General features: G+C 36.8%; 3 protein-coding genes across 3 annotated transcripts; all 3 read left to right on the top strand.

Annotated features, from left to right (window-relative positions):
• The first annotated feature begins 2,544 nt into the window (after positions 1–2,544).
• LOC115634197 lies at positions 2,545–3,264 on the top strand. Its single transcript, XM_030531785.1, has 3 exons — positions 2,545–2,610; positions 2,678–2,830; positions 2,886–3,264. Exons 1-3 carry the CDS (start codon positions 2,545–2,547, stop codon positions 3,219–3,221), a joined length of 555 nt encoding a protein of 184 aa, XP_030387645.1. The 3' UTR covers positions 3,222–3,264.
• Positions 3,265–5,097: 1,833 nt separating this feature from the next.
• On the top strand, positions 5,098–5,779 carry LOC115629009. Its single transcript, XM_030525338.1, has 3 exons — positions 5,098–5,164; positions 5,233–5,385; positions 5,444–5,779. The coding sequence occupies exons 1-3, from the start codon at positions 5,099–5,101 to the stop codon at positions 5,777–5,779; spliced, it is 555 nt and encodes a 184-aa protein (XP_030381198.1). The 5' UTR covers position 5,098.
• A 2,420-nt stretch (positions 5,780–8,199) lies between these two features.
• On the top strand, positions 8,200–8,915 carry LOC115628918. Its single transcript, XM_030525221.1, has 3 exons — positions 8,200–8,270; positions 8,335–8,487; positions 8,580–8,915. Exons 1-3 carry the CDS (start codon positions 8,202–8,204, stop codon positions 8,913–8,915), a joined length of 558 nt encoding a protein of 185 aa, XP_030381081.1. The 5' UTR covers positions 8,200–8,201.
• The last annotated feature ends 556 nt before the right edge of the window (positions 8,916–9,471 follow it).

The following is a 9,471-nucleotide window of genomic DNA, read 5'->3' as shown; positions in this document are numbered from 1 at the left end:
TCTGCCAACATCGCCTGCACCACCACCACCACCACCACCATCATCGTCATTGCCACTACCACTTAAATCCCACACATAAAATTGAGTTTCGCTAATAATTTTCAGTCCTTCCCCCCACATTTCAGTTTGATTTGCTTCGAGTCGCGATAATTTGATTTTCAGGCCGGACTTATCGTTATACAAACATACATACATAAATATGTATATATACAAGTATATACATATATATACATATGTATATGTATGCGTGTGTACTCGTATATAAATATGGGAGGTGTTACGGTGTGTGGTTGCGGTGGCGGTGGCGGTTTTGTTCACTCGTTGCCAGCGGCATTTTGGCATTTTGTGCGTTCAATTAAATTAAATGCAACCGTCCATTTGTAGAAATGTGTGTGCTAGCTGCTACGGATTTGAGTGCCGATCATGCCCACTCGCTTGCACTCACACACATACCCACAAAACACTCAGCGGGGCACAAACGAGCCACTTGAGCCACACTGGTCTGGCGTTTGTTGCGTCTGGCAATCACTCTCAGTCGACAAGTCATTCAATTTTGTATTCAATATCGATCATTGAATGGTTAAAGTGCCGCAATGGCAATCACCCTAGAAGTGCTGCCTGCGGGCAGCACCACCGCCACCGCCATCATCGCAGCCACCGCTGACACCGCTGCCGTTGGCAAAACTATTCATACGCATATACAGTAAATTTGTAGTATGATGAACTTTCCATCAAAGCGCTTTCAGATGCAATTTTTTACCACACATTTAACCATATGTAAGGCCAGCAAAAAATGTTAAAAACACTTTTAATTTGGTGTACTTTTAAATAAACATTTATTTAAACATATTCATACACATATACAGTAAATTTGTAGTATGATGAACTTTCCATCAAAGCGCTGTCATTTGCAATTTTTTACAATACTATATTTGCAAATAATTTATTTCAAAAACACTTTTAATTTGGTGTACTTTTAAATAAACATTTATTTAAAATGAAAATAAAAATGCGCGCTATAATTTAGGCAAATCAATAAATTATAGTATAGTATAGTATGTATTAATAGTTGCCAGTATCGATGCAATTTTTTACCATACTACATAAATTAAATTGGATATTATACTATTTACACCTGTTTTAAATTCAATTAATTTTGATATTAATGTGAGTTTTTTCTCAGGGCCTAAAAATCATATGATGGCCGCATATTAGTTAGGTTTAGCCCTTACATCTATTAGTTTAATCCCTGCTTATAAAGAGAGTTTGCAATTTCAAAAGATACGGTTCTATCTCTGGGGCATCCTTTCCTATGTATAAAGTCATGTGTGTTCTTTAATTTAATACTAATATGAATTACCGTTTCGTTTTTCAAATCGACAAAATAATCGAATGCTTAAAAATGTGATCTGCAAAATGTAACAATAAAGTATTTTGAAGGGAATTTATGAATATATTGAAAATTCGCAGACACACTCACTATTCAAGCAATCAAATATTTAAAATTGCTTTTAAGCAAATTCAGCTGCGGTTTTTAAAAATGTGCACAAATCACTGCACGTTTTGAATGTGGAATTTAAATCGCATTGAAACCATTTCATTCTTTTTAAAGATTTTTATGAATGCAATTTGTTGCCCTAAGTTTTACTATAAAATATATAAAATAAAATTCACTCACAAGCAGTTTATTTGATTAAATGCATGTATTTGTGAAATGTGTTTTATGTACAATTTCACGTTCTCAGAATCCGAATTCACCAATTTTTTTGGGTGATTTGTGAAAATGCAACTTACCTCAGGTTTTTTATAGAGTATTTTAACTGTAAATCAGAGCACGATACTCTTGTGCTTTGTCGGGTTGCCTTTTCTAGCGACCTATTCAATTGATAATGCATAAATTTATGACTTGATTTTCTCCCATACGCTTCATTTTTCTTGTTGTTGTGATTGTTGCTCCGCTATTATTTATTGTATATAATTTGTCGTTGTCATTGCTGTCGCGGTCGTTGTAGAGGGGGAAGTAAGTACGTTGGAACTCCCGCTACTTACACATGTTGAACATTTCAGCTCATGCTCGACTGATTTGTTGTTGCGGCCACAACGAGCGGAGCCGCAGCAATTAATTTCATATTCAAGTTTCGGCTGCTTGAGTGGTGCTCGATTGTGATTTCGATTTGATTGAAATGTAAACTTGTCGAATCACAAATAAAAAGCAAGACAATGGGAAACAACTACAACTAATCGCAATTCACGTGAGCGATATTCGTGCAGAAAGAGTACATATAAATTCATAAGTATAAAAGCTATTGTATAGCATGTTGTTGTAATTAGTTTGCAAACTGATCGTTGAGGACATGTTAAAAATGTAGGTTTTTATTTGTGTAGATCAACAAATATGTAGGAGAGATGTTAACAAGCTCAATTAGATCAAAAATGTGGTCATAATCTACATCGGGAAACAAACGTTACTTTGTATAAAAACAAAGGCTATCCAGTGTTTTAGAGCAGTACGTGTTTATCATAGCTTTTTGTGAGCATTTCTAAATGTATCCCTCTTTAGTTTCTCTCGGCATAGCTGTCCTGCTGTTGTGTGTCCTTTCTGCAGCAGAAGTGAGTAGAAAGTATATGCAATATTCAAAATAGTGCTCTACATCTCGTTTTTTTTTTCGATGCACAGCGCAATTGGGAATACGAACCTAAGTCCATAACTTCGACCTCAGCAGATGAAGAGAAAGTGAAGTTACATTTTCAAATTGATCGAGTAAATCGGGGCGAATATGCCTTAACGGGGAACATTGAGTGGAAATATGATACCAGTGATGATACAATGGTAAGGAATTCGCTTGCTTCTTAGATACAAAGGTATAGAAACAATTTTTTTTTAGGTTGAAATATTGATCTATCGCAGTCCGACAGGTAGCAGTTACGATTATCAGCTAATGCCCTGGTCTATACCCAATCAAAAGTTCTACGAATATCTCAATACCTTCTACAAGGAAGTAATAAATAATTTCGCAAATTGTTCAAATCTGCCGATATATAAGGAAAAATTCGAACCGCCATGGCCCAAGAATAAATATGAATTTAAACGTTGCGAAGTTGCGGGCGAGGGATTGCCAGAAGTTGCGCCCGAGGGATTCTATAAAATAGTTGTCACATTTTCCGGTGAGGTGGTCTGGACCGTCACAACAATTGCTAAAGTTACGACAAAAATGACTTGAATTGTTCAGTTAAATAAAGTGTGCACTAACGCGGGTGACAGGATTCGGATTTGTAGTTTTATATAGGATACGGGGCGTGATAAAAGCGGACTTCCAGGAATTATTGCAGGTAAAAACATTGACAAGCTGCCAGCTGCAACTGAACTTCAGTTTAACCCGCAATCGAGAAGAGATCGAGTGTGAATGTTTGAAATTATTTGGTTAAAAAGTGTTAAGAGACACCAAGCAGACAAAGTAGCAGTCGGCCAGGAGCGGTAAAAATGTCGACGTTATTTGCAATTCGAGTTTCATTACGAAGTGAAAATGCGTGAAACAAGCACCAGGGTAGAGGGGGATAAGACTTGGCTGCTAATTTATCGCGAATTGTTAAAGCAACTGTGCAATGTTGTAGTTGCCACTGCAATTATTGTTGTTGTTGTTGTTGCCATGGCTTTTACTGCTGTTGCTGGTGGCTGTCACTTAATGGCAGCGCCAGTGTCCGTCTGTCAGTCAGTCAGTCAGTCTATCTGTCGCCTTTTTTCTCTCCTACAAACACACACATAATATGCATGCCGACGGTTAATGCAATTTTTATGCGCACCCATTTGGTCTCCACTCGAGTGGACGGCATTCGCAATTTGTATGGCCAACACGCACATGCCACGAAGGCACGGTCGGGACCGGGCCCCAACTTAGCATATTCCTTTTTATCGCAGTGACAATATCAAATTGATAAATCGCATAAAATAATTACCGACAGTCAGCTCTCGCCTTCTCGACTGCTCGAAATCGTTGGCCATTGGCAGGCGCGATTTCATTTCATTTGAGGCCACATTACTTCACACCATTGCAAGAGCTAATTAACCAAAAACGCAGCCAATTAGCTTGGCCTAACACCAAGAAATGAAACGAGCAACAACACGCACTGACAACTGGGCAGTCGGGCTGGCAGGCAAACTTAAATAATTGACTAGTCCAAAGTTTTCTTCAGCTTCTGAGCTGAGATTATTAGTTTTCTTAAACCTTCCCTTCCGCTTCATCCGAACAATACAAGTAGTTTTCTTTTTTTACTCTTAGCAGCAGTCGGTCGCATTGCTTTATCAATTATTGACGTATTTTTTCGTCAATCCAAGCATAGTTAAAAACAAAGAAAGAAAAGACATAGAATTCTGATCAAGGATACATCTACTTTGTGAGGTCTGTCTCCCCTTCTTCTATGTGTTACATACATTCTCCATTTAGAGGTTCCTTCCTTTATATTTCCAATGCTCTGACGCAGCAGAAAATCTATCTATATCAGACAGAAGGAAGCATCTCCGACCCCATAAAGTATATTTATTCTAAATCAGTATGACAAGAGAAATCGATCTAGAGATGTCAGTCCGTCCGTCTGTGTGGATGAACGCCTTGATTTCGGAAACGGTTGAGCGTACATTAACCAAACTTGGTAGTCGTAGTCTATACGAGTTTATTTTATTTTATTTTTTTTTTTCCCCTTTCCTCCCCAGTCTACAGAATTTCGGAAATACTGACCTACATGAACAAAACTTTGCACACATCATCTATATGCACTTACTACTACTTTTGTTATAAATGTATAACTTACTGATCGAAGTTTGGCTGGCTACAGGGAATTTCACTGTCGTGCTTGCCCGATTGTAGCGTTCTCTCTTGTTTCAACTAGGAGTTACAAAACTGATTTTTATATTTGTTTGCTAACTTGGCTGGAATTTATAGCTATTTAGTTGTAGATGCAGATGATATTATGTTTACACTTCAATTAAATTGAATGGCATCCATAATTAAATAGCAAAACCCACAATAACCAACGATACTCCAACATATAAAATAAGCTTGTTTAGGCTTAAGTTCAACACATACCGTGTATAGAGCTAAACATGTTTTCGCACCTTCTGGTGGCATCGGCTCCTGCCCTCATAACACTCTTCAGATTTTGTGCAGCCGTAAGTAAAATACTATACAACATACTAATTGCATTAAGAAATCAAAAACGATGATTTTCCTGTTGAAGCGTTCTTGGGATTATGAGCCAAAATCTGTGACGGTAAGCTCCTCCGACGAACAGAAACTGAGAATATCTTTTCGGGTGGATCGAATTAACCGCGGTGAATATGCCCTGTCCGGTGAAATCGACTGGAAGTACGATGTCCAAGATGATACTATGGTAAGATCTGAACAAGCCACATAAAAAAGATCTCAACCCATACATTTTGTTATAACAGATTGAGATCCTGTGTTATCGAAGTAATTCAGGCGGTAACGATTGGAAAATAATGCCGTGGTCGATACCCTACCAAAAATATGAAGATTTTGTTAACACGTTCTATAAAGAAATGGTTACAAAAAGCATTGGACATTGTACAAATATGCCTCAATACGAGAAAAAATATCAGCCCCCATGGCCGAAAAAGCTTTATGTGTTTGATCACTGTGTGGTTAACGGTGATGGTTTCCCTGAGCATATGGTTGAGGGTTATTACAAAGTAATTATCAATATTACCGGTGAGGTTCATTGGGTACTTACATTTGTGCTCAAGGTGACATCAAAATTGTTTTAATGCCAGTCTTTGTCTGGAACTAATTTCACAAGCAATTTAATAAATGCTTTAAAGCAAATAAGCAAAACCTATATATCATAATATGGTACCAATTATATTGTAAAATAAGTGGCTGGATAGAGTAAAACAGAATCGATTTTACACATCAATATATGTATTTATATAGTCCGAAAGATCTGCTCCATCCTTTATGTTGGAAATTATATTTATACGTACATGAATATACATGAAATAATGTACAAGAGTATATTAGGTTTGCGGGAGGTGAAAAATGTAACAGGCAGAAGGCAGACCCCACAAAGTGTATATATTCTTGATCAGCGTGACAAGACAAGTCGATCTAGCCCTGTCTGTCTGTCCGTCTGTCAGTCTGCCCGTCCGTATGAACACCTGGGTCTCAGAGACTATAAGAGCTAGAGATACAAAATTTTGAACAAAGATGCCTTGTGTGTACGCTGTGCAAGATTGTTTTATTTTTTTAATTTCCCCCCACTTCCCCCCTATGGAGGATTTCCCGATTTTCCGTTCGTATAATTTCTTATATCTCGGAGACTATAAGACCTAGGGACACAAAATCCCAGATGCCTAATGTGAATACGCAGAAAATGTGTATTTTGGAATTTCCCTCCATCCGACTTTAGCTTCTCTATTTGTTGCTTCTGCTAGAGGCGCATATAATAGAGTGCCGGAAGTTTGGCTAGGTACAGGGTATTGTCGAGCTTACTCGACTGTAGCGTTCTCTCTTGTTATAGCCTGTACTAAAAGGGTAAAAGGCTATACTAGTTTTGTGCAAATGTATGTAAAACACAGAAGGAGGCGTGGCAGACCCCACAAAGTATATATATTATTGATGAGGATGGCAAGAAGAGTCGTCTGTCCGTCCGTTTGTATGAACGCAAGGATCTCAGAATGTATAAGAACTAGAATAACCAAATTTGGTATCTAGATTCTTTAGTTGAGCATGCTCGACATCGGCAAAAGCTATGAAGCTTTTGGGCTCAAGGATCCTATCATAGTGAAGGTGCCCATTAAGAAGGGATTTTGGAAAATTCGAGCTCCAAAGGGGGAAAAGAGCTCCAAAGTTTGTTTCAAAATTCTGCATTTCTGCACCGATCAACTTTAAATTTGATTTTGATAATATATAAAATACAAACAAAACTGCATACTTAGATTTTCGAAAACAAAATGTGAGACACTAATGTGTGAATACATACATATGTACAAATCTATGTACATGCACACATCTATGTATATATGTATGCTCATTCGTCTTGCACTGACAGAGCAAGAAATGTTTATTAATTAAAAATTATTTAACATTTTTAAAAGTAATTTTTTCTTTGTTTACTACATTTGGCATTACGGTTTTCATTAGTATCAACATACATATGTACATATGTATGCCTGTGTACGTACATACTTATGTTACTAGTACATGTTTGTATATGATTTGTTCTAATTGATCTCAATAAATTATAAGATGTTATTATTTAAATTTTCTGTTAATTGCATTCAAACTTCGATGGAATTATTGATTGTATCGACGGATTCAACTATCGATAGTTTTGATGCTCCAACACATAGAGCATCCGACACATGCCCACCTCTGGCATCTCAGCTGATCGCATATTTACAGCGACTTACCGTTTTAGTGTTAGCTAACAACGCTACAAATATACTCTGAACAAATCTAAGAGTCATTTATCGTTAAGCCTATTTTGTGAGTTTATTCATGCGATATACAAAAGCAGAAACACACCTTTTACATTCACAACAATCATATTTGGAATTTGGAAAATTTAATACATACTTATATATGTATGTATGTATATAGGCGGATAACGCCTGCATGAAAAATTTAAATGTATGTACATATCAGCGTTGCCGAACGCTCCAATTTTGGCGGGACGTCCCGATTTATAAATCAAAATTAAATGTCCAGCGTCGGACTTTTCGGGGATAACTCGACCGTGAACTCTTTAAAAAACTTTAGAGTGCGTCGAAAGAAGAATATCATATAGTAATTAAACTTATAATTTTAAGCACATTCTACTTAGCCCAGCAAAGACGGGCAAGACCTGCTAGTATTCTATATTTAATTAATTAATTTAATTTTTTTAAATAATTTTTTTTTATTTTCCTTTTTTTTTGTAGAGTATTTTACTGTCGGGCGTTCTATCTTGTTGAATAGTATGTAGTTACAAAACTGATCATTAAAATTGACATTAGTTTAAGCGACTGGACATGACTATAATTTACAGCTATTTAGTTGTAGATGCAGATGATATTATGTTTACACTTCAATTAAATTGAATGGCACCAATAATTAAATAGCAAAACCCACAATAACCAACGCTACTCCAGCATATAAAAGAAACTATTTCTGGGTTAGGTTGAACACATACCCTAGATAGGCTTAAACATGTTTTCGCACCTTCTGGTGGCATCGGGTGCTGCCCTCATCGTACTTTGCGGAATTTGTGCAGCAGAAGTAAGTTAAATACAATACACTACTTGCATTGGGAAATCAAAAATTTATGATTTTCTAAATAAAGCGCTCTTGGGAATATGAGCCAAAATCTGTGACGGGAAGCTCCTCCGACGAAGAGAAATTGAAATTATCGTTTCGGGTGGATCGAATCAAACGTGGTGAATACGCCATGTCCGGTGAAATCGACTGGAATTACGATGTCGGAGATGACACTATGGTAAGTTGAAGGAGACACACTCCGGCTGCAAAAATGTCGATCTGAACAAACCACATAAAAAATATCTTAACCCATCAATTTCGTTATAATAGATTGAAGTACTGTGCTATCGAAGTTATACAGGCGGTAACGATTGGAAAATAATGCCGTGGTCGATGCCCTACCAAAAATTTGAAAATTTCGTTAACACGTTCTACAAAGATATAGTTATAAAAAACTTTGGACATTGCACAAATTTGCCTCGATACGAGAAAAAATATCAGCCTCCATGGCCGAAGAAGCTTTATGTGTTTGATCGCTGTGTGATGAATGGTGATGGTTTTCCTGATCATGTGCTTGAGGGTTATTACAAAGTAATTGTCAATTTTACCGGTGAGGTTCATTGGGTACTCACAGCTGTGGCCAAAGTGACAACAAAATTGTATTAATGTCAGTCTTTGTCTGGAACTAATTAAGCAAGAAATTTAATTAATTCAACGTTAGAAAGAAAAAAATATATATCAGATTAAGCTGCCAATCATATTGGAAAATAGGTGGCTGGATAGAGCAAAATAGAAAGTACTATAAAGAAGATAAAAGCATTTTCCACAACTCCCATAGTTCTTTGAATTTAAATTTGGTAATTCCATCCAGTTAGAGATGTGTCTATGTGCCAAGTTTCATCATGATAGGTCAATTTGAAAAGAAGTTATAGCTTAAATGTAATCTCTGCCCGCAGCTGTTGTTGTTGCTGCTGCTTTGACTTAATTGTGTAGTGCACACATATACGCACACAAACACGCATGGACACGAATCTGATGTGAATGAATGCTGTTGAAACTGTACATTAACACTTATGTATGCATGTTAGGAATATTTTTATTTAATTTAATTTTATTATTATTATTATTATTATGTGGCATGAACAACCCTATTGGGTGTCTTCAGTCTTCAGTCACTTGGTCCTTCCAACATATGGAATTTCTTCTTCCATCCTAGCCATCG

Source organism: Scaptodrosophila lebanonensis, unplaced genomic scaffold (genome assembly GCF_003285725.1).
Source record: "Scaptodrosophila lebanonensis strain 11010-0011.00,11010-0021.00 unplaced genomic scaffold, SlebRS2 tig00000001-arrow-pilon, whole genome shotgun sequence".
Taxonomy (NCBI): Eukaryota; Metazoa; Arthropoda; class Insecta; order Diptera; family Drosophilidae; genus Scaptodrosophila; species Scaptodrosophila lebanonensis.
The sequence above is the reverse complement of the archived record's forward strand: the minus strand, read 5'-3'. Positions and strand labels throughout refer to the sequence as shown.

Bases quoted from the DNA above. Each gene is read 5' to 3' on its own strand.
- LOC115634197 (XM_030531785.1), top strand. From the start codon at position 2,545: ATGTATCCCTCTTTAGTTTCTCTCGGCATAGCTGTCCTGCTGTTGTGT. The intron at 2,611-2,677 runs GTGAGTAGAAAG...TTCGATGCACAG, and splicing joins GTGTCCTTTCTGCAGCAGAA to CGCAATTGGGAATACGAACC. The intron at 2,831-2,885 runs GTAAGGAATTCG...ATTTTTTTTTAG, and splicing joins ATACCAGTGATGATACAATG to GTTGAAATATTGATCTATCG.
- LOC115629009 (XM_030525338.1), top strand. From the start codon at position 5,099: ATGTTTTCGCACCTTCTGGTGGCATCGGCTCCTGCCCTCATAACACTC. The intron at 5,165-5,232 runs GTAAGTAAAATA...TTCCTGTTGAAG, and splicing joins TCTTCAGATTTTGTGCAGCC to CGTTCTTGGGATTATGAGCC. The intron at 5,386-5,443 runs GTAAGATCTGAA...TTGTTATAACAG, and splicing joins ATGTCCAAGATGATACTATG to ATTGAGATCCTGTGTTATCG.
- LOC115628918 (XM_030525221.1), top strand. From the start codon at position 8,202: ATGTTTTCGCACCTTCTGGTGGCATCGGGTGCTGCCCTCATCGTACTT. The intron at 8,271-8,334 runs GTAAGTTAAATA...TTCTAAATAAAG, and splicing joins GCGGAATTTGTGCAGCAGAA to CGCTCTTGGGAATATGAGCC. The intron at 8,488-8,579 runs GTAAGTTGAAGG...TCGTTATAATAG, and splicing joins ATGTCGGAGATGACACTATG to ATTGAAGTACTGTGCTATCG.